The sequence below is a fragment of the Fomitiporia mediterranea genome, assembly GCF_000271605.1.
Source record: "Fomitiporia mediterranea MF3/22 unplaced genomic scaffold FOMMEscaffold_4, whole genome shotgun sequence".
NCBI classification, from domain to species: Eukaryota; Fungi; Basidiomycota; class Agaricomycetes; order Hymenochaetales; family Hymenochaetaceae; genus Fomitiporia; species Fomitiporia mediterranea.
In genome coordinates this window covers 2,650,720-2,672,765 of record NW_006760389.1, presented here as the reverse complement: position 1 = coordinate 2,672,765, position 22,046 = coordinate 2,650,720, and the positions used below count along the sequence as shown (strand labels likewise).

At 45.4% G+C, this 22,046-nt stretch overlaps 9 protein-coding genes across 9 annotated transcripts; 6 read left to right on the top strand and 3 right to left on the bottom strand.

Moving 5' to 3' along the window:
* Positions 1-18: 18 nt before the first annotated feature.
* On the top strand, positions 19-1,444 carry FOMMEDRAFT_18724 (uncharacterized protein). Its single transcript, XM_007264781.1, has 4 exons — positions 19-246; positions 304-568; positions 650-738; positions 803-1,444. Exons 1-4 carry the CDS (start codon positions 70-72, stop codon positions 1,184-1,186), a joined length of 915 nt encoding a protein of 304 aa, XP_007264843.1. The 5' UTR covers positions 19-69; the 3' UTR covers positions 1,187-1,444.
* Positions 1,445-1,782: 338 nt separating this feature from the next.
* FOMMEDRAFT_154231 (uncharacterized protein) lies at positions 1,783-2,415 on the bottom strand (the record flags this gene model as incomplete). Its single annotated transcript, XM_007264780.1, has 1 exon — positions 1,783-2,415. The coding sequence occupies one exon, from the start codon at positions 2,413-2,415 to the stop codon at positions 1,783-1,785; it is 633 nt and encodes a 210-aa protein (XP_007264842.1).
* Positions 2,416-2,438: 23 nt separating this feature from the next.
* Positions 2,439-2,742, top strand: FOMMEDRAFT_154230 (uncharacterized protein; the record flags this gene model as incomplete). The annotated part of the gene is made up of 2 exons (XM_007264779.1): positions 2,439-2,631; positions 2,693-2,742. The coding sequence occupies 2 exons, from the start codon at positions 2,439-2,441 to the stop codon at positions 2,740-2,742; spliced, it is 243 nt and encodes an 80-aa protein (XP_007264841.1).
* A 701-nt stretch (positions 2,743-3,443) lies between these two features.
* Positions 3,444-4,486, bottom strand: FOMMEDRAFT_154229 (uncharacterized protein; the record flags this gene model as incomplete). The annotated part of the gene is made up of 4 exons (XM_007264778.1): positions 3,444-4,163; positions 4,231-4,286; positions 4,345-4,392; positions 4,447-4,486. The coding sequence occupies 4 exons, from the start codon at positions 4,484-4,486 to the stop codon at positions 3,444-3,446; spliced, it is 864 nt and encodes a 287-aa protein (XP_007264840.1).
* A 799-nt stretch (positions 4,487-5,285) lies between these two features.
* On the top strand, positions 5,286-6,032 carry FOMMEDRAFT_154228 (uncharacterized protein; the record flags this gene model as incomplete). The annotated part of the gene is made up of 4 exons (XM_007264777.1): positions 5,286-5,522; positions 5,589-5,729; positions 5,833-5,901; positions 5,952-6,032. The coding sequence occupies 4 exons, from the start codon at positions 5,286-5,288 to the stop codon at positions 6,030-6,032; spliced, it is 528 nt and encodes a 175-aa protein (XP_007264839.1).
* A 1,025-nt stretch (positions 6,033-7,057) lies between these two features.
* Positions 7,058-9,051, bottom strand: FOMMEDRAFT_154227 (uncharacterized protein; the record flags this gene model as incomplete). Its single annotated transcript, XM_007264776.1, has 2 exons — positions 7,058-8,443; positions 8,518-9,051. The coding sequence occupies 2 exons, from the start codon at positions 9,049-9,051 to the stop codon at positions 7,058-7,060; spliced, it is 1,920 nt and encodes a 639-aa protein (XP_007264838.1).
* Positions 9,052-11,415: 2,364 nt separating this feature from the next.
* On the top strand, positions 11,416-13,513 carry FOMMEDRAFT_27303 (uncharacterized protein; the record flags this gene model as incomplete). The annotated part of the gene is made up of 7 exons (XM_007264775.1): positions 11,416-11,889; positions 11,958-12,164; positions 12,409-12,421; positions 12,651-12,674; positions 12,704-12,842; positions 13,120-13,150; positions 13,220-13,513. The coding sequence occupies 7 exons, from the start codon at positions 11,416-11,418 to the stop codon at positions 13,511-13,513; spliced, it is 1,182 nt and encodes a 393-aa protein (XP_007264837.1).
* Positions 13,514-14,370: 857 nt separating this feature from the next.
* FOMMEDRAFT_80890 (uncharacterized protein) lies at positions 14,371-15,147 on the top strand (the record flags this gene model as incomplete). Its single annotated transcript, XM_007264774.1, has 2 exons — positions 14,371-14,508; positions 14,785-15,147. The coding sequence occupies 2 exons, from the start codon at positions 14,371-14,373 to the stop codon at positions 15,145-15,147; spliced, it is 501 nt and encodes a 166-aa protein (XP_007264836.1).
* Positions 15,148-18,613: 3,466 nt separating this feature from the next.
* FOMMEDRAFT_80323 (kinase-like protein) lies at positions 18,614-20,208 on the top strand (the record flags this gene model as incomplete). The annotated part of the gene is made up of 5 exons (XM_007264773.1): positions 18,614-19,390; positions 19,455-19,554; positions 19,615-19,691; positions 19,758-20,006; positions 20,083-20,208. 5 exons carry the CDS (start codon positions 18,614-18,616, stop codon positions 20,206-20,208), a joined length of 1,329 nt encoding a protein of 442 aa, XP_007264835.1.
* Between the last annotated feature and the right edge of the window lie 1,838 nt (positions 20,209-22,046).

Below are 22,046 nucleotides of genomic sequence, written 5' to 3'. Positions count from 1 at the left end.
GCTTTCTAACCACCACCATCTCGCTCTTGCACAACACAAACACACACACGCGACTTGAAAAAAAAAACCATGTCGACCTCGTCGTCGTTATTGCAGGACGTGCTTAGGCCGCACGCCTTTGGCGTCGATAGAATCGACTCGAAGCTTGCGGTTGCTTCATCCAACGGTAATGGTGACTCCCTTCCCAACTCACCCACAAATGGACACCCCACGTTGGATGACTCAGATGATGAACTCGTTGGAGTCGTGCGTCGCCCTCGTCCCGTTGTCGTGTCGTGCCATCTAACTTTTTTTTGGCTTTAGATGTCCATGCCCGGTTCGCCTTCGCGCTCCGCGGCTCCATCACGCCAGTCCTCGCGCCCATCATCACCCACCCGCCTGGGCGCGAACAAGAGAAAGGTCCCTGGTCCACTCCACCTGACCAGGTCGAAAGAGAGAAGCTCGGATCCGCTCCGAGCGTTCCCGACTGAGATATCTCAACGCATTTTCGGACTCTTAGAGGTTCGAGACCTTGCCCGCTGCGCATGTGTGTGCCGAAAGTGGGAGAAGAGCCAGTCGCTGAACTATGGTGAGTTTTTGATCATATTTTGGTCATGTGGTTTTTCCACTGCTATGATGACGAATTGCTAACGTATGATTGGCGATTTAGTATGGTTCCAACACGTTCGTAGAGAAACGTTCCAAGATGAGACACTACCTCCCGGAAAGTGGACTCGTAGAGAGTCGAAGCAAAACTGGGTACGTTCAAATAATCGCTTGATACATTTAATGCCAGTACTAATTTTCTTGTACCTTGCAACAGCGGATAACATACATGCAAACCGCCTCCCAGCGCGAGCGCGACTCTGCAGGAACATACACCCCTCCGCCGCGTTACTCTCGACCCGCCTCGCCCTTCGGCAATTCTCTATCGTTTGCAAACATCATGTCCTCCGCCGACGCACCTGCATCCTCCTTTGGTGGTGCGGGACGCGCATCGCGCCCGGGCTCGGGTTACGTCACGCCGAAAGAGGCACGCGAGGAAGCTTGGAGAATGGAGGCGGAGGAGAAAGAGAAACTTACTAAGAACGAGATGCGCGAGATGTACAAGGAACTTGGAGGACGAAAGGCGAGGTCGAAGGGGAAGTTCGGAGCAGTTGTGAGGGATAAAGGCGGTTGGGACGCTGGTGGTGATTTTGACTATTGACCAGCATAGAAGAGAAGTAATGGGGTCGTTACACGCCCTTTCCGAGAGATTCGTTATTCTTTGACACGATTTACGGCTTTCCGCCTCGTACATTCTTCTTACACGCAATTGGACGACATATACACGGACTCGTTCGGATTTTCGCGGTGCGGATGCTATGTGTTATCTTATAGCTATCTTGGATTAGACGCATAGATTGTGATCAGCACATTTCTGCTATATATGCGCTCAATGCACGTGCTCTAAATTCGACCCAGATGATTTTTTTTTTAATTTTACAAATCGTGTGTTACCTAAAGTTATAAATGAGATGCACAGCCCCCATGGAGAGTTGGATGCCCTCTTTTTAACTCTTGTGGAAATGCAAGTCAAGTTATTTATTCGCCTTATAAGCAAAAACCTTGCATCACAAGATGTCCTCAAAAGGTTGAAGTCGAGGAACACCGTTCAACTTCAAATTTTGACTCCTGGATTTAGCTCGCTCGAATTTAAAGTATGTGTCTTTTCTACCTGAAACAAATCGGCGAGTTTCGTCTTTGATATTGCATACAATGACATTTCAATTACAAGAATAGCTGTGCATGTATATATCTGCTTTAAGCGAAAAAGTAGTGGCGGCAGTTGACATTCTGGGATCGAAAAGTGAGTTTGAGGGTCAAAGGTACGCCAGAACTTCCAGTCGTGCCGTGGATAAGGTCGACCCACTGATATTTCCTATTCATATCTCCCATCGTCCTCCACTGATAATGAACATCGGTTAGGCATAGCATCTCGCGATATTTGTCATATAGAGCGGCCGTGTCTGGGGGAAGTGTGGTCGTGTCCAGTTCGAAGATTTCAAGAGGTTTGTGTAGTTCCCTATGGATGCTATTGACGAACCGATATATAGAAACGGGATATTCACCCCCGTGAACGTAATGAACACAGGGACCATACTTCACTCCAAGTAGCATAGATCCAAATCTACTTGCTGGCTGCTTCCAATAATCGGAGTCGTCCATGATAGAAGCCAAACCACAGATCATGTTGTTGCAGTTGCATGGGTTGTTGCATAGATCTAGAATACGGGAACCGTGGAATGATGGCGTAAAGACGTCATGGAGGATGGGTTCGCTAGTTGGGAGTACCTGGTGCTGGATACACGCATCCATCCATCTGCAAAACACCTTAGCTCGCTCAGAGCGCATGCCCAATTCACATGTGTCCAGGTACGTTTGAAGGTAGCTCATCGGTGTCTGATAGATATCGCTGTATGATCGTCGAAAGTCGGGACGGACGGGGAGGTAGCTCTGGAGTACGAGTACGTCGAATACGTCGTAGGCAATCTGCCGTTATATGGCCACGGTCGATAGTTGACGAAGGCGGGGGTGTTACGTTGAGGACGATGGGTAGTCAAAGACTGAAATTAACCCCGCTTATATACGCATTTTTTGTGTGGATTTCCAGTACGTGGTTAAGCGTGGCCTAAAGAGCAAGATACAGTTGCAGCGTATCAGCGCCCGATAGTCGACAGGCCACATAGTCCTGAAGGCCGCATAGTTTTGAAGGCCGCATAAGTAGTCAGGAGGTTCCAAACGATAAGCATCTTAATCATTAGCTACGTGGGGCCAGTGTGGTGTAATGGGTATTCGAAGACAGATATGCAGTCCTGGACTTCTCCTCCGTGTCAAGTTTCTCAACCAAAACCATGGGCCAGGGAGGTGTCATTGGAAATTCACCAATCACTCAGTTCAAGCCAAAAGTTCAAGATGCAAATGGACGCGTATGGAGACAAGAATGGGAATGACGGGTGTTGTGGTCTATTTTTTGCGTCATCCATATTGATTACATAAGGTAAATACAGCTATATATCCTTTCCTTCTTCATTAACTCTCTCGCCTTAGAAATTCTCATACGTCTACTGCAGCATCCCTTGTTTGTGAGACGAAGCAAGAAGGATGATTCCGCCTAGTAGTATAGATGACAAAAAGGGCCGTATCGAATGGCACCTAATGAGAATGTATGTGGGTCAAATCGAAGCGGCCCTGAAACAGGGTACACTAACCATTACAATATGTTCGAGGAAAGAGTTGAAGTCGAGCCACATTGTCCAAATCTCGACTTCCTGAGTTTAGTCTGTTTGAATTTAATGTATGCGTCCTTTTCAGGAGAACCTGGATTTATCTACATGTGAAAGCAATCCGTGATTTCATCTTTGATATTGCACACAACAACATTGCAGTTACAAGAATAGAGATACATGTACATAAGTGCTTCTTTAACCAAGGGTGAGGAAGCAGCTACGGTGAAACATAGGCGGGTTCATTTCGGAAGGTTTCACAGTCATAGGTTCGCCAGCGGGTTCAATCATACCACGCTGGAGAAAGTCGATCGTCTGATATTTCCTACGGCTACTTTTAGAGCGGGTCCTCCACTGCCAATGAGCATCGGTTTGACGTATCATTTCGCGGTATTCGTCATACAAAGCGATCGTGTCTGCGGGAATCGTGCTCTCGTCGAGTTCGAAGACCTTAAAAGGTTTGTGCAGTTCCTCATGGATGCCAGTGACCAGCTCATATAGAGTAACGGGGTCAGATTCTCCAGTGATTTCATCTTTTCTCCCGTAAAGGATAACACGAAAGGGACCCATTTTCACAACAATAAACGAGCATCCCGATTTGGTCGCCGGCTCGAGGTTGTCGGATCTCATGTGCTGTGCCAGAGCACAGATCATATTGTTGCAGTTGCATGGGTTACATAAATGGCGAAGATATGGTCCACGGTACGTTGGCGAGAAGGCTTCGTGGAGCAAGTGTGCTTGAGTTGGGTCTCGCGGGTGCTGATCATGCACAGAATCCATAAAGCGGCAAAAGTCTATAAGTTGCTGTGACCACATGGTTAGGGGATTAACTGTGGAATCCGGATATGTAGAATAAGTCGCAGGAAATGTGGTGCTGTATGGTTCCAGTCGATAGTAGATGAGGGCGGAAGAGTTACGCTGAGGCGATGGATCATCACAGGTCGAAGTTGATCCCTCTTATATATGCAATGTGAATCTTCCGTACATGGACAAGCGTGGCCTCAAGAGCGAAGCACAGCCGAAGCGTATTATTGCCTGCTACTTGACAGACCACATATTTGGAGGGCCACTTAGACTGGTTGATCGAAGACAGTCATACAGTTCCAGCCTTCTCGTCCATGTTGAGTTTGTCCGTTAAGACTCAAGTCTATGAGTCGGGGAAATAGCTGGAAATTAATCAGTTGCCCAGCTCAAACCGCACGTTCGATATTGAGGATGGAGGCCAATGTGCACTGTGGCATGGGGACAAGAGTTGACAGAAGCCCTAAAAAAATTAGTGTTGTGGTACGTTTTCGTGTGGTCCATCATGATGCAGATTACATAAGAGAAACATAAAATCATGGCCCAGGTCCAAAGCAGGATCGGTATACTTACGTTGAGTCCTCTTCTTGTACTGCACTATCTTCTTTTCTGATTCGGCTTCATTTTGTTTGAGTACTTATGCATCAAACCCCAATCCCATCAATAATAATTTCCATTTCCAAGACTCCAACTGGCAACCATGCCAAACTAGTAGAGAATTGCAATATCCTATGACAGAAAATCAAACCAAGACCTAAATTCAGGGTGGAAGAGAAAGACGAGCTGACTAAGGACCAGATGCACTGGATGTCCAAGGAGCTCAGAGAATGCAAGGCGAGATTGAAGGGAGGTTGGGACGCTGACATGAATTTTGATTATCGAAAAGCGTGCAAAGAAACAAGAGGCGCGTTTACTTATACGTCCGTTTCTGAAAGGCCTGCTATTTACAACTTGAACGTGACATAGCCACATACAGCCTTTGCCTGTGTGTTCTTCTTGCACACAAATGTACAACATACATAGACTCGTTGTACATTATCTCAATTATCTTAGGTTAGTAAGCCATATTAGTATGATATTACAGTAATAAGAAGGATGTAATAATTGAATTGTTTAAACAGCCGAATTTTGGATCACATTAATATTCTACTTCTGGTAGGACTTTTCCCATAGTCTTATCGTTCCATGTACCTGGTATATTGTTTTCTTCAACTCGATTAGGCCTTCGACTATACTGTCATGAGCTCAGATCAGCAAACTAATTGGCGCTTGCACAACGAGGTTGACCAAATACTTGCTGATCTTCAGTATCTCAACATGACTGGCTTGGTACAATATGATTCCCAGCGCCCGGTTGCACAAGGTGGATATGGCAACATATACAGAGGTCATTACCTCCTGCCAGACAGTACACTATACCCTGTTACTATTAAATGCTTGAGAGTATACATGGATGGTGGCCGAGATGTTGTACGCGTAAGTCAGTGGTCATGAGCAGTTCTGTAATTTCTGCTGAGTCCCAATTGTTGCCCTCTTCCACAGGTCTTCAAGCGCAAAATTAGGCCATGGAGTAGATTGGCCCACTGCAATATCCTCCCGTTGGCAGGGTACATGCTTGAAGAGGCCAGCAATGGATCACCTCGCTTACCTTCATTAGTTTCATCCTGGATGGATAATGGAAATGTGCTAGATTTTGTCAAAAAAATAGGCCCTGTAATATTGTAAAGCTAGTACGTTGCAATGTCTTTCTTTTTCGTAATCAATATTCCTCAGCATATTTTAATAGGCTCGTAGTATGGCGGAAGGTCTTGCGTATCTTCACGCAAACAATATTGTACACTCGGATTTCAAATCCGTATGTTTGTCAAGGACCAAACACGCCTTACATTACTCACGATTCACTAGGCAATGTTCTCATTTCTCCAGGTCATGAGGCACTCGTTAGCGATTTCGGAGCCGCTCACGTCTTCCACGAAGCCCAGATGACCAGAATATCGAGTACAGCCACAGGGCTTAGAGGCGGCACCAGATGGCAGATGGTTAGCATCACCAAAACGTGCAGAGTCTGACAAGGCAATATATTTACATGTAGACTTTATAAGCGAATATAAGGATCCACAATATGTAAAAAATATATGTCTTAGCAGTAAATTCCAATACATTTTTGTGTTCGATTTGGTGATGTCACTAGCTTACAAACTCCTTGCCAGCTCAGAGCCAGATCAAACAGTTACAAAGGAGTCGGACGTCTGGTCGTTTGTGATGACCTTATTAGTAGGTTTTCATTGTTGATATTATATAGTGTTATATTTACATATACACTATCAGGAAATTTTGTCAGGGGAGCATCCATATGCACACCTCAAACATGATGGGCAAGTTGTGCTTGCAATAATACGGAGATCGCTCCCTTTTCCACCATTAGTCCTCCCGGAACAATACGGAAATCAGCTCTGGACCAATTGTTTGAGCTACTGGAACTTTGAACCACAACAATGGCCAACAATGGCAGAGGTTGTTTCCTATATTAATACACTGGAGCCACATGTGGCTATATTGCAAGACAGGATATCCCCGATTTATCCATGCAAGGACTCAGTATGTTAACTCAAAAGACTAGCATATGTAACAACCACTTATCATAACAAGCAGCCACTATTTGCACCAATTGGTGGCATATTCTTAGGGGACTATGACAGAGATGGCTCTCTTTTTATTAACTGCATGCACAGTACTGGTTAATAACGTTATACTTTTACCAATGGTGTCTGGGTATTATTGGACAATGCTTCATGAATGTGTACAACAGGAAGATGTAGACAAACGCATTTAAAGTCTCTAAACTCACAATGTATTACCTGACTTGTCACATCAGTGATTCTGTCTTGGATACAATTTGTGAATCAAGGAGACTTATCATGTATACTACTATGTTTTTCTAAGGGTAAGTCATCTGTTTATTATTTCTACCTATTAATCAATCAATACACAAGCTGTTAAAAATAAGCAGCCTAAGTGTCTTCCCCCTCCACTTCTCCCGTTGGAAACTGAGCTAACCAAATATTCACAGCACGCTGCCACCCACCCCAAGGCTCTGTCCCTCTAACAAACCTCGCTCCAGTGATGGTAAAAATGATCTTCTCGAGGTGCGCAAGTGTAAGAAAGGCCGAAATCACCACAAGAGTTTGAAAGTATTGCAGCGCTGATAGGCCAACGTCAAGTGGGTTGACTGCCGGAATGTTTAACTGGTCCTTTCTCCCAGGCTTGTCTTTGTTCACCGAAAGAGGAACAAGAGAACGAGGAATAGGGCTTATCCGAAGTCGCTGCAAGAACCTTTGCACCAATGCCGAGTCATTCGTGCTCCCAACCAACGGAGAGAAAACGGCGAGAAAGAGATGTTCGTCAGAGACACTGAGTAAGCCTTCCGTATCTCTCACGAGAAGGAGGGAATGAGCGGGTGACGGGCTGGTGAGCATAAGGAGGAAAGCACGTGAGGAGCGGGTGGCAATGGTCAGCTCTGTCGTTGTGAGTGGTTGTAGTTTGGACTCTCCATTTACAACTAGTAATGCTCTAAGTTCGCGATCGTGAGAGGGTGTTTCGACAACTTTTGGGATTCCAGGGTCAGGAAAGAATTGCCTAGGCTTGATAGCTGGATTTGACGAGAGAAGACGGACACGGATGCCTGTTTCTCGGGAACGGAGTTCGAGGAGGTGTTCTATCCTCATCCGTGCATAACGTTCTAAAATGCCTTCGGGTTGCCACCCAACCCCACCGCCGATACCAAACCCATCTTCATTCTGCTGAACTTCGTTACGTAGCAGAAGCCCCTTAGTACCCAGCTCCATCCCGTGTTGAGTAGTACTCGGACTGGTTCCATCGATTTCGTGACCAACGAAGGCTCCTTCCAGCAACGGGTCAATGGAACGCGGCTCAGGTCGTGCATACACGTCAAGCCTACGGCGATAGTGTAAATGAAACGCCTGCCACGCGATTCGCGGGAAGGAAAGAAATAGCGTAATTGGATATCGGACCAACGTCGCTAACAAAGTCGGTGTCGTAAGTGGAACTGCAGATGTCGAACGTAGCGAAGCTGTGAGTTTGAGTTTCTTGTCCGGTGTATACAGCTGAATCCGGATTCTCGGGAGTGCAATAGGGGAGTCGCTTAAGTTCGTCTTGTTGAGAGCCAGCGTCGCCGTTGATGAAGAAAGAGAAGGCGGAGGGTGAGGAGGCGCGGTAATCGAGCAAGTATAGTATCCTGAACGATCGTTGAAGGGTGAAACGTGGAATTGACGTGGAAACGTCCAGGAGTGCGTGAACCCTGGAGCAGTTGCTTTATCTTCATGTTGTGAGCCTGTTTGGAGAACATAGACGTGTCGCTCTCCAAATGTATTATGCACCTTAAAGAAAGTAAAATCAAAACTCGCAAGTTCAATGTATTGTGCTTGAAAAGATCTTGATACTTTGAACGTACCTCAAGAACGACAATCCAAAGACGAGTTACACAATCTGACATGATTTCACCTGGCTTCTTGTAACAGTAAAATACGGTGAGCGGATTGATCCCTTCTATGCCTAGATAGCTTGGCATAGTCAACATCCATGCGTCATCCAGTTGACTCGCGTCATGACCAAAGCGAAACAAGACGGATGTGAGTTTCTCTTTTATAAAATTCCGTCTTGGATTCTTGTTCACATTTATTTTGCTTGATCCTGTGTCCGAATCCAGAGTGGAAGAGTAGTCATAATCATGCAAGTACCCCTCAGATTTCAATCCTGTTAGTCTCCACCTCCACCAACCATACTTCGCTTCGCTATATCCGAAAATCCAACCAGAGCCCAGGTTCAGACAATGCGATTCCAACGAATCCAAAGAGACGAACAGCGCGAGTGTAGGGTACGCAAAAGCATGAGAGGAAGAGACGGGGAGGTGACGTGCATGGGAGGTTGTGTTTTCTAAGATGTAAGCGAGTTTTTCATATCTTATATGATCGTTTGAACTTTGCATTCGTGCCGATGAGCTTTAGGATGATGGAATAGGACGAACTCGTTAGGAGCGGAACGCGTTGGTAAAAAGTAATCATTTTCGTCTCGATGGGAAAGAGGGTGTCCTCCTCGGAGATGTGAACACAGAAGCGTGTGGCTATGACGATCGTTGTGATCGGCGTTCTAAGGTTGTGCTCATCGTACGACTTCCTGCTATGGAAACATATGTTATTCATAACCCTCGTTGGAACAACAAACCCTATATAGCATCGCAGATTCTCCTCCTTCCGAAAGCTGCATAATCTCGACTTTGCGGAGATCGACGTATCATTGCATACTCTTCAGTGAGTGTCTCAGGTTCATTTACGTAGTGTGTACAAGGCATTCAGGTATATCCTGTGCGTCGAATATTGAGTTGACGTGTAGAGGTCCGCAATTAGGGGCCCATTGATGCGGTCAAAGAACAGGGACAGTCAAGAATGTGTATACAGCAAGCCCGATTCAGAACCCTGGAGCTTCTTCAAGGATGAATATGTGGCACAAGCACCCAGATACTTATCTTTGCATATTATGTAAGTAGTTCTCTTTCCAGTACTAGGACCATCCGACTCCATAGTGCAATGTATACTCAACTTGCCATCCGCTTAGTCATGTTGGCTCATCCAGTATCAATATACTCCAAAATTGGAACAGCAGGGTATTGCCACATTGCAAAACTGGCCTGTTTCAGCATTTGTCTGATCAAGACAATGACACAGTTGTGTATTACACAGAATAAATCCGGCCCTGTGGCACTACAACATGCAATTTAACGTGCCATCCCCTACTACTCACTTCTCAGCAAGCAAGTCAAGCAATGAGACGCCTCCAAGGGTCGTCAGCCACTCATAAGAGTAGTAAGCAAGCAGCACCTGCTGCATCCGGGGCTGATGAAAAGCACAAATCTCGCCCCAAACGCAAACTCGACCTCAAGCCTAAAATTGGCAAGTACCATATAACAATTAAATACCAAGAGAAGGATGGTGGGGAAATGACTTTCAGTGGCAGAATCCAATACAATGAAAAGTCCAGGCAGTTCTGTTCTCCTCTTAGGCCATCAGAGCGATCTTGTGCGTCCCTCACGGTTGATAACAACAACACAGTACGTAAACTTGCTTGAGACTTATTTATAGAAATGAAACAGAACTCATTCTTAATGATTCATGTGCATATACTGTATGCACTCTACACAGAACATTGTTAATCTCCAACACTTAGTGATGCTCGGATTTAATGGCTCAACACATTCAAAGCCACTTCGAAAGGAATTTTCAAAGAGTGAAACACAGGATTTAGAGCGCCCAAGGATTCGCATTATCCTTCCTACACAAGCAACAAAGGTGTATGAGAGTACTGCAACAATTGGCAAGGAAAAGACGAAAATAGTACACATCAAATGCCAATGGATGGAAACTCATGACAGTCATCATGGCACAGAGGGACCGACAACAGAGATTTATGAGCATCTTACAGGAATGATTCCAGCATGAATCTGCTGACTTTTACACTGTTCATATTACATTCTAAAATATTATTATTATAATCACTATCTCATGTGAGTACAATTTGTGGCTTTGATTAGATAAAAATAAAGAATTTTGATACCTGCTAAATTAAATTACATATACATAAGTTGCAGTATGACTATTAAATAAAATTCATAAGACATCTGACACTGATACTTTGAATCCTATTAATAACATTTAGCACTGAGCCAGAGGAGCAGAGAGAATTGATTTTAGGGTTCTTCTTGATTTTTCTTGAACCCGAACCTGAACTCGAAGTTGAAGAGTATTCATAGTCATGCAAATATGCCTCAGGTTTCAAGCCTGCTAATCTCCATCTCGCCCACTGTACTTTACTTAAGTGTATCCGAAACCCAACCGAGAACTGGGGTCAGAGTATGCGACTCTAATGTATCCGAAGAGATGAACATAAGCATAGTGTAAGTAAAAGCATGGGCGGGTTGCATTTGCTTGCAGAGATTTGGGATGATGAAAGGAGCTGTGCTGGCTAGAAGCAGGATGTACTAGGTAAAAGGCAAAAAACCGCAGCGATTATTTTACCTCGACGGAAAAAAGAATGACCAGAGTAATTTTACGGCTCTGCATATATGTATCAGAAACTCAATAGATGTTGACAGAGTAAGAGTGTGGACATGGATGGCAATCATTGTTTCAGGTGAAATTTTCCTGATATGGTAATCTGCGCTTGCTCAAAAGCAAGCTCCAAATGATTAACAAAAGTTACCAACTCATACTTTGTCTTCCATTGCTGTGCCAAGCCAAGCTAACGAACACATGTTACTAATAATATCGAGAGACATGTATTGTTTTGCAACATTGCCATGTTGCCACATTACAGCTTGCAAATTTTGGTATTTGTTGAGAAAAGGTGCAATATACAATGCTTCGAACCAATCGGGAACTTGCTATATGGTATATCTCTACAGATAAAGATAGGTTGCTCTACAGCATGCAAAGAAATACTCCTATCTCTCCCACCGCCCTCTGCCTACCACGTAAATCAAACGATGAAGAGTGTTCACAAGGCATTCTCATCCAGAAATAAAGACACTGCATCTAATGCTGATGATACTCACAAGTCTCAAACCAAGGCCAAGTACAAACACAAAACAGAATTTAAAGTCTCCAAGTACCAATTAGTAGTTACGTATAAAGAGAAAGCCGTCGACGAGGTAACATTCAGTGGTGAGATTCAATATAATGGAAAGGATGAACTATTTTACCATGCCAAGGGACCTACGAAAAACGCATGTGCATTCCTCAATGTTATATCTCCTGGAAAAAAGGACGGAAAAGTGTGTATTCGATCTACTTTGGCCAACCCAGTGAAAGTAACTTATGATTGATTCCACCCGTACCACAGAATACTATTGACCTAAAATGTCTCTCCATTGTTGGCTTCAATGGTCAGAAACAGGGTGAACTAACAAAGAACTTTGCACAAAACGATGAAGATATTAATCTTGAAGACGAACGTCCGAGAATCACTGTTGTCCTTCCTGACGAAGCAATGAAGACATACAGAAAAACTATTACATTGGATAAGGAAGGGAAAAAGACAGTAGAGATTGTATGTGAATGGATCAGCACACAAACTCATCATCATCATGAGCTCTTTGATAAGTCGGAGAAAGGGCTGACGACGGAGATTTATCAGCAGGCTAAGGTGACAATACCAGCAGTTGATGATGCTTCACATAAAGAGTAGTGATTTGTTCTATTACAATGTTCAGATGAATTCAACATGGACTAAAGTATTTTTATGAGTAGTAATGTTATATAATAACCTAGAGATTAAACTATGTCTAAAATAGAGTGGTCTACAAGGTATGTCTGTTATATAGCACTGAAGTTACTTTTGTATAATATCAAGTAATAATAATAATCTGTTGTGCAACTTTCTCAAGCAATGTCTTACCCTTTTCCATAATTGAGTTAACCTAATGAGTACTAGTCAGCAATGTATCTAAGAAACAAACATTGAATCATTGTTAGTGTTGCCACATTGTTGATTAGCATCATAGTAATCATTGATGTAAAAATGAGAAGTATCTAGTATGTGCAATGTGCAAAATGGATTGTAAGCTGGTCTAAGAATAATTGATGCAGATAAAGCTAGGTTGGACTGTGGCATACAAAGGAACACTCTTACTAGTACTGCTGCTCTCACCACTACCTATAGGCAAATCAAATCCCAGACCAAATCCAAAGTGAAGCACAAACCCAAACCCAAGCATACAGTCTCCATGTACCACATCACCAAAACATGCAGAGTCTGACAAGGCAATATATTTACATGTAGACTTTATAAGCAAATATAAGGATCCACAATATGTAAAAAATATATGTCTTAGCAGTAAATTCCAATACATTTTCGTGTTCGATTTGGTGATGCAAATAACAATTGAATATGAAGAAAAGAACATTGGCAAAGTTTGTTTCAGTGGCACAATCGAATATGATGAGGTGAACAGACAATTTTGGCATCCCAAAGGTCCTATAAAGCATCCACGTGCGTCTCTCAGCACTACATCTCCTAGTCGGCAAAACAAACAGGTATGCCCTCAATTTACTGAAGATAACTTGTTGGAAGTAATGTGTAGCTGATATTACCTTCTGCCACAGTATACTATTGACTTAAGATATCTTGTTCTGGTTGGTTTCAACGGTCAGCAAGAATTACGCAAGGCCTTTGCGCAAAGGAACGAAGATATCAATCTTGCTGAGGAGCGGCCAAGGATAACCATTGTTCTCCCTAACGATGAGAATCTGTACACAAAGACTATAACGTTAGATGCAGAAAAGAAAAAGATTGTAAGGATTGAATGCCAGAGGATTGGCACTAGCCACCCTAGTTATGTGCTCAATAGAGGAAAAACGACGGAGATTTATACGCCACCGGAGTCGACAAGTTGTTGAACGAATGTACAAACAGTCATCCTGTTTTGATAATTGTTGCTGTTAGATTCAAATAATGTATTTCAGTAAATTTGTGATATTTGAGTATATACGTTACTCTATCCTGGCTTGTTTGGGTTCTTTTGAGGTCAAGGACTGCGTTCTGCGTTGATTGATCAAAGAGAAGACCTCGACAATTTATCATCAACACACCTCTGATATCGGTATCTGGCAATGCAAGGAACTCTCAACTGGAAACAGCTTTTAAGGTTTACTGATCCCGGGCCGGTCTGAATCTGCTGACTGCTGCTGAATGTGCTTTACGGGTTAGAGGAGTGAGAATTCAAGAAGGCGAGCGAGTCGTATTGTTCTAGACTATTAGACCACCGAACCACGCAGCGAACTTTCATTTCGCTTGAACTGGATCAAAGGCATGCTCTCGAACGTTTGCTCGGTTTTCTCGGATGTCAAAGAGAAATCAAGAAGCCTGTGTCATAAATATACATACTCAATCTGCATATAGTTGCGTGAATTATTCACCCGACTCTTTCATGAAAAAAACTCGAGTAACCTTTATTGTCTTCGAGGAGATCCTATCCGACTGTCGTGTAATGTAGAAGAAGGTCGTTGTCCTGAGAATAGGGGAACGAAGCGGTGCGTCTCAATGGTTGCCGAGACCCGGCATAAACGTACCCGAGTAGTTATGAAGAAAGATGGCGTTGTGCATACGCTGGATTCTCACACCCCGCTATCGCCACTGCCACCACCAAGAAAAGCACAAGCAAACCAAAGAGCTGCGTTCCTAGACAAGATAAAAGAGCAAGAGTAAAGAACGAGAGCGAGACGCGAGCGGAAAGAGCTTTGCCAAGGACTGATCAATGAGGACAAGCGCGGCACCGTCGGAAGAGGAACTTAGGAAGAGCGTGTTCCATGTGCGAGTGACGCGCGAAATTGACGCACCTGTTGAAAGAGTTTGGGATACCCTGACGGATGTTCCTCATTATCATGAGTGGTGCGTTAATTTTATTTTACTCTGAGTTTCGCGTATCTAGGAGAATGCGTATAACGACGATTGAAGTGTGTGACTGACTGCTTCTTTTTCTTGACAAATGACAGAAATCCATTCGTGTGAGTATTTTTATCCGCATTTTCTTCGTGTGCCTACCGATTTCCTGTTTGCTATACCTTTCCGAATATGGGAATTTCTGTCTTGCTTGGTTTTGTAAAATTCGCGTCTGAGAAGGGACTTGACTCCTGCTTTTGTTTTTATTCTTTGGGAACACAGACGGCAGATGATTGTTGTTGACGCGTCGAAACGGAAGGAGCAGGATCAGGTGCTGATGCAGGACAAATTCCTGCTGATGACCTGTTTCATCCTACCAATGACGACCAAGCCGTTCGAGCGCATCGTTGTCGTCGACCATCAGAATCACCGACTCTCCTGGGTAAATATTGACTATCCGTCGTGGGCGATGCGCGCACAGCGTTGGCAGACGTTGACTGCGAGCACTGCGAGTAATGGCAGAACGCGGTATGAAACGTGGGAGGCATTTGATGGCGTGCTAGCCTACATTGTCAAGTGGGTGTTGGGCCGAAAGTTGAGAGAGGCGTTTGGAGCGTTCGCCGACGCGCTCAAGACACGCTGTGAAGGATGAAACCCCCGAAGCTCGGGCAGGATGCAGGTTAGTGTAGAGTGTAGAATGGAGCCGTCGACCTGCTTGACATATGTACATATATGCGCGTTACATAAGTAGAAATCAGACGGCCCGAGTCTAGAACTCTGGGTTCTGTTGGGCACAAAACAGGGCAGTGAATTTTTGGAATGGGAAATTTCCGAAAAAATACGCCTGATATGGAAAGGTGCGTTTTGGCCTTAGAGCCAGTCTACCCTCTTTGCCTCGTCGTTTCTCCTCGTCTTGCCCTCTCTGTTCCCCTCCCGTCGTCGTCGTCCGCCCTGTCACCGACGCTGCCGCACTCATTCCCCGTCGCTGGTCGATAATATCCGCCGTCGCGCAATGAGCGGCCAGCCGAAGCTCTCGTCCCGTCTTTCAAGCCTGAACATGTTCGGCAAATTCTCCACTAAGCCGCCCCCGCCAGTGGAGAAGGATCCCTGGTATAAGCAAGGCTCAATTGCCTCAAAATCCGCTGTGTCCCTTAACCCTTCGCACGCACTTTCATTACATGGCTCGGCATCCATCGCCAGCATGTCCGTCGAGACCCTCCAGCTCCCGCAGACTCCGCTCAGCTCCATCAGTAACGCTACCGCAGCGCGTTCACAGTGCGATTTGTCACGCACAATGTCGCCGGTTTCGGTGAGAAGTCGGACGACGACTGCGATGTCGTCAGCAGCGCCTTCGATCCATTCTCAGGCGAGCGAGATGAGTTCGCTTCGAAGAGGAATTTCGAAGCTTTCGAGCTCCTTGGGCAAAAAGTCGAGATTGTTTTTGCGCTCGAATTTGTCGCGGACGACGTTGAGTGCCGACTCTGCGCGAGCTTCGCACGATGGGATGACGAGTGATTCGGATGGTGGGGGGGAGGTATCGACGCCGTGGAATGTTCAGGTACGCGTGCACTGACCTTTCCATCCATATCATCAGTCCAATTGATTCTTGTACACGCGCTGCAGCATCATTTACACGTTGATGAAGGGTAAGACGACAATCCACATTGATGAATAGACAGAATGCTAACGGACAGTCTAGGCTAGCAAATCTGCCTCCCGCATGGATGGATCAGCTTCGCGCTGAAGGGTTTAAAGATACGGACGTTCTCTCAATACACTCACGACGCAACCGTACAACCTACCTGCACAATCATCCAGACGTCTCCCCAGACGTGATTCGTGCGCGTTCTCAATCTCCATACACAACCTCGTCGACTTCTACATCGCCTAGCTCGCTTTCACCACTACCAGCGAATGCCTTGCCAACACGCTCTACTTCGCTTCGGCGACCAACAACGGGAGCCAGCGACAGTGCATCTCTATCAACATCGGGAAGAAGTTTCGGCAGCAGTCTTTCTCCTGATTCGACTTCTCCACCTTCAAGCTATGGTTTCCACTCTGCAAACCAGCCGTCCGATTCGTCCGTCTCATCGCGTGCCCCTTCGGTATATGTTGACGGAGACGATGACTATTCTGATCCCGGCACTGCCACAGCCTCGCGGTTCGGGATTTCCGCCGCACCTACCTCCGTCGTTCCACGTGTGTTGCCCCGGATAGACAGTCTGAATGGTGATCCCCCGCCTTCTGTGCGAGTTCGTACACCGCCAAGTCGAACGGGGACAGCATCGACATTCCGTGTGACGAACCCGACCTCGACCCCGCCATCTCCACCTCCTGCATATGACGTGTCTGAGCCTAATAGTGTGCATACATACACATTCCCTCGCGACGAGAAACAGGATCCGACCGCAGAGCCCAGCCCGAGACGCGCGAGTGGTTCGGATGTACAGTTGCATCCTGAGAGGCGTTCAGAGGAAACGCTCACACCGGAAGTACTTCTGAGGGAGAACGATAGCAACGCTACGCCTTTAGGACGTGATATCCATTCTGACAGGGTAGCGCAATTGCCAAATGGGACACACTCTTCGTCCGCTCCGATTAGATTACATTTAACGACTCCATCTTGCGATGAATCCTTATCACCATCACCTCCCGAATCACCCCTCACGCGAACCGCCTCTTCCCCTCCTCGCCTCTCACTCCACCAAGACGATCTCAGTAGCTGGACAGCATCACTTTTCTCGGCTATGCACACTCCAGATGCGGGACTTGGATCCTTCTCGAATTCATCTGACACCGCGACGACGGCTTCTGCTTCTACTACTGCTTCCGTTGATTCTACTTCCCCCATCGTCCCAGCAAAGGCTACGTCACCAAAGACAAGAAAGGCACCTGTCCCTCCTCTTGTCTTGTCCCGACCGTCGAACGAGGTTCCCCGAGTGACTATAGAGACTGACGAAGATGAGATCGTAGAAGCAGAGTCTGTTGATCACGAGAGCTTAGAACGCGGTGCTGGCACCTCCACACCTCTTTTCAACGAGGTGCTCTCCCTCGTGAAACCTCCCAATTCTACCACTCCGACTACTTCGCCTCCACTAACATCGACGTATCCCTATCTCCCAAGTCCTCCACCCCCTTCAACACCTGGCCATTCATCACAAGGTCATTCATCACAACAATCTCATGCTCAGGCTAGTCCTTCGCAGTCGCCTAATGCAACGTATGAGTTTCTCAAACAAAGCCATGATCCGCATCGCAATTCGACGCTCACGTCAAGTACGGGTAGCCGCGATTCACAGGCAACGATTTCTGCCAGTAGTCGTTGGAGTCGAGCGACGACGGTACGAGATGTACGCGATGCAACGATTGGAGTTGCGCATATGCGGAAAGGGAGCGTGGCGAATGCGATGACTGTACCCGCTCCCGCACCTCCGTCGAAGCACAAACCACAATTAAGTGCCAGTACGGTTCAGACTTCCAGTTCGGGGAGTGGAAATGAAGATTGGAGTAGACCGATGAGTATGACGAGTAGCGATGGTGTACCGGCACCGTCTGCGTCAGATTTCCCGCTCCCTCCACCTTCGCCTGGCAATGCTATTTTTGGCGGCGGTTCTTTGCAACCTTCACCGATGTCTGCGAAGTTCTCCGTTAGATCTACAGAGAGTGATGTGAGGCTTCCGTATACGGTTGAGGACCCTTCTCCCGTCAATAGATTGTCGAGTCCCGCTTCGACTCGGTCATCTCAGTCGAGTTCGGGATCCGGATCGTCGTCGTCTTCGTCCTCACAAGTCAATCCACTGTCGATTAGATCCGGTTCGGATGAAGGTGCTGAAGAACACGATGGCAACACGCGCTTAAACGGAGCCGTTCACGTACAGCTGCGATATACTGAGTCGGAGGGTGAAGTAGGCGTTCTTTCACCAACAGAATCAGCAGAGTCGGGAGTTGATACTACAAAATGGGATACGGAAGAGAAGAAACTGAGTCCGACGGCACATATTGACATCGCCCCTCGTATTTACACGTCCGAAGCGGACAATGATAATGACGATGGCTCGGGTAGGGAAGACTTGTGTTGCGAGCAGGATGGTATTGAGGAAAGGGACGGAACTTCGCCCATGGTTGATTGGTTGGTGGATACGCCTTCTCCACAGTATGAGCTGCATAATAAACCGATTCGCGACTCTGGGACGCTATATAATTACCTTGGTGAACGGTCTCCGCGACCACATCTCCACCCTGATGCTGCAACGGAGTCACCGAGAAGACCGTCGTTGCAGATTAATGGAATCTCGACTCTTAATGTTGGTGGGGATGCAGCACAGAAACAACTTGTTCAGCATCTTTCACCTGCGTCGGCTGGCCCTTCATCCTCGTCTTCCTCATCGGCTTCTACTTCAGCAAGCGCTACACCCTCGCCGTCACCATTGCAAAGGTACCGCGGTTGGGTGTCGGAGGTCGTCGCGCCACTCGAAGAGTTCATCGACCACTCGTTCGATCCGCGCGAACTTTTCACAGACTTGCAAGAAATTGCAGAGGGCGAGTCAGGCTCAGTCTTCTCGGCTTCCATCGTTCCCTCTCCTCCTTCCAAGTCAAAATTAAAATCGTCCACCGCTCACATATCCAAGAACGAGTCTGGCAAAGTAGCGATAAAGCAAGTCCCTCTGCTTCCGGGTGGTTCGCCGAAATTGGAAGAGATGAGGAAAGAGCTGATGTTGATGTCGCGCGTATCGCATGAACATATCTTGTCTATGGACGCGCTATTTGTTGACCTTGTGGAGGATGCGCTGTGGATTGAGATGGAGCTTATGGAGCGCAGCCTTGCTGACGTCCTTGGGCTTGTGGAAGAGGGGCTTGTTTTGGAGGAGAGGGTGTTTGCGAGATTTGCTACTGATGTGAGTATACGCCTTGTTATTTAGCAAGTTGCTGAGGAAGTGGATGCTGATGATTTTGGTTTAGATTCTGAGTGCGTTGGTACATTTAGAAACTCTAGGTATCGTGCATCGGGATGTGCGCTCTGATAACCTGCTGGTCAATAGTCAGGGCGTACTCAAACTTGGTATGTGATTCCAATAACAGGATCATGACCTAGGTGCTGACGAGGTCTTGTCATGTACAGCTGATTTCTCGAACGCACTCCTCGTGGACCCAGCTTATCCAACGTATAAAGAGCCAGCAGGAGTGATCTATTGGCAGGTTCGTCTGTTCCTTTCCCTTTCCTATTCTACGTATCCTCATGCTAATAACATATTCACCATGTAGGCACCTGAGATGCGCAGCAGTCCATACGATGCACAGAAAGTCGACATCTGGTCTGCAGGTGCAACGGTATGGGAAATGGCAGAGGCCGAGCCGCCCTTTATGCACATCGAGGTCGACGATATCAAAGACCTTCCCGAACGCTGGCCGATGTTATCGAAAGCTACTGAATTTTCACGCTCGTTCCATGATTTTTTGAATTTGTGCTCGAACCCTCCGAGTGAGAGGCCGAGCGCTCATGACCTGTTAACGGTAAGTCTTGCTTTTCTTGGTGACGCCAGTGGCTGGTCGTTTGAACTAGGGCTTATTCTTTGCGCTGAATCCTTAGACACCTTTCATTCTTTCTGCATGCGACCGTTCGTTCATCATGGACCTCCTCTCGCAATGCAAGGCTATCGAAGAGCGTATCCATCGGCGGACCAGTACTGATTCTGAGGGGACAGTCCTTTCGTAATTTCGTATTCATCGTAGTTTCGCTTAGTTAGTTTATTAAGTATTCATTTTGCATTCTACGTTCTTCATTTCTATTATATCCTCAAGTCATACGTCATTCGCCTTTCTACAATTACATGACCCCCTTTTGCATTTGGTTCATTGCTTACTCGTTTTGCTATGTTTAAACCCGGCTTGACTAGCTACTGAGCTTTATTACGTTCGCTTCGCTTTTTGTCTGTTGGGCTTGGCTTCGTTAGATATACCCGGGACATTACCTTTCAACGGCTTTTAGTTTGGCTGACGTGCGCGGATGATCATCTACTTAGTTATCTATTTTCTCTTCCTTTTTTATCGACGTTCTTTTTGGTCAAGCGCTCGTTTCTAAGTTCCGAGCCTCCTTTATTATCGTATCATTTTATTCCGTCTTTGCTGCATGTTTTGAGATGGTTTTCTTTTCTGCATTAGGTTTTTCTTTATGTTATGTCTTTCATTGACTTTCGTTCGTTCGTTCTTTTTTTTTCGTTACGGATTGAGGCTATGAACTGTATATAGAGGTATGCAGAGAGGATACAGTGGATTGGAATTGGTAAACGAGAGAGAGGGAAACGTCTGTTATTAAACTTATTTGGATGTCGACAAGAACATACGTCCTGACAGAATATGACAGGGTCTGGTACCAATATATGAACATGCCCTGTACGTCCAATATTATTTCTGCCTAGAAAATATTTTGAGGCATACACACTCAAACTACTTCAGGTTCTAGACTGTTGAATCTATGTGTAATAAATCTCTTTCACTATTACTAGTAGGTGCTATTTACCCTTGCCCCCTTGTCTCTTCCTTGGGCTGCTTCTTGTCACTTGGTCCAAACAAGTCTGCACTCCTGTTTATCCAAGCTTTAACATAGACAACATGTGCATATAATATGATAATTATGATATATGTGCATACAATTATAGCACGTGATTAAAGAGTATCTTGTTTTAGAAATTGTTTCCTTTTGTGTTCTCTTATGTACACTACTCTCTGAGAGGTGTCCTCCTTCATAAGCAAGATTAAGTTAACTCCCACAAGAAGTAAAGATCGACCAAGACTGTTTAAGGAAACACTTGAATGTTCCCAGATCTAATTATAGGCTTCAGTTTGACACATTGATTAATAATCTGGACTGTGCCTCTTACAAGTTATGCTACTATAGAGTCAGCTCACAAATCCAGCATTCGTGTTGACGTGGATGGTGTGCTTAGGAAGCTGAAGCATCTTGATCTTACTGGATCTGTACAATACAATTCAAAATATCCTATTGCTCAAGGTGGATTTGGCAATGTTTTCAAGGGTCAATATAATCAGCTAGGTAGTACAATAACTTATGTTACTATTAAGCAGTTGAGAATGTATTTGAGTGGACAGCTAGACACAACTAGAGTAAGTTCTCTACAGATGTCCGAAATTAAGTTTACTTTACAGGTCTTTAAGTGTGAAATTAAGGCCTGGAGCAGACTGGAGCATCCTAATATCCTTTCATTGTTACAGTATATAACAAAAGTATTGCACAGGTGAAAAAATATATATAACTTCCCTAAAACACAATAATATTACACTCTGTAAATTGGTACTTGTAGTCTAGCATTTTATGAATACAACACTCTATAAAGTATTGAAATCCTTTCAAAAACAAGTAAAAGCAGAGAAGAATACAAAAAAGGTCATTTTCAACTTTTTTATAGAGTACATGCACAGTCAACTAAAAAACACTAAAATTAAGTTCTAGATAAGTATATCTCAGCTATACTTTGAATGAAACAAATTGAGTTAGCAGTTGTTGAGATATAAGCCTTGAAAGTGGTTAATTTT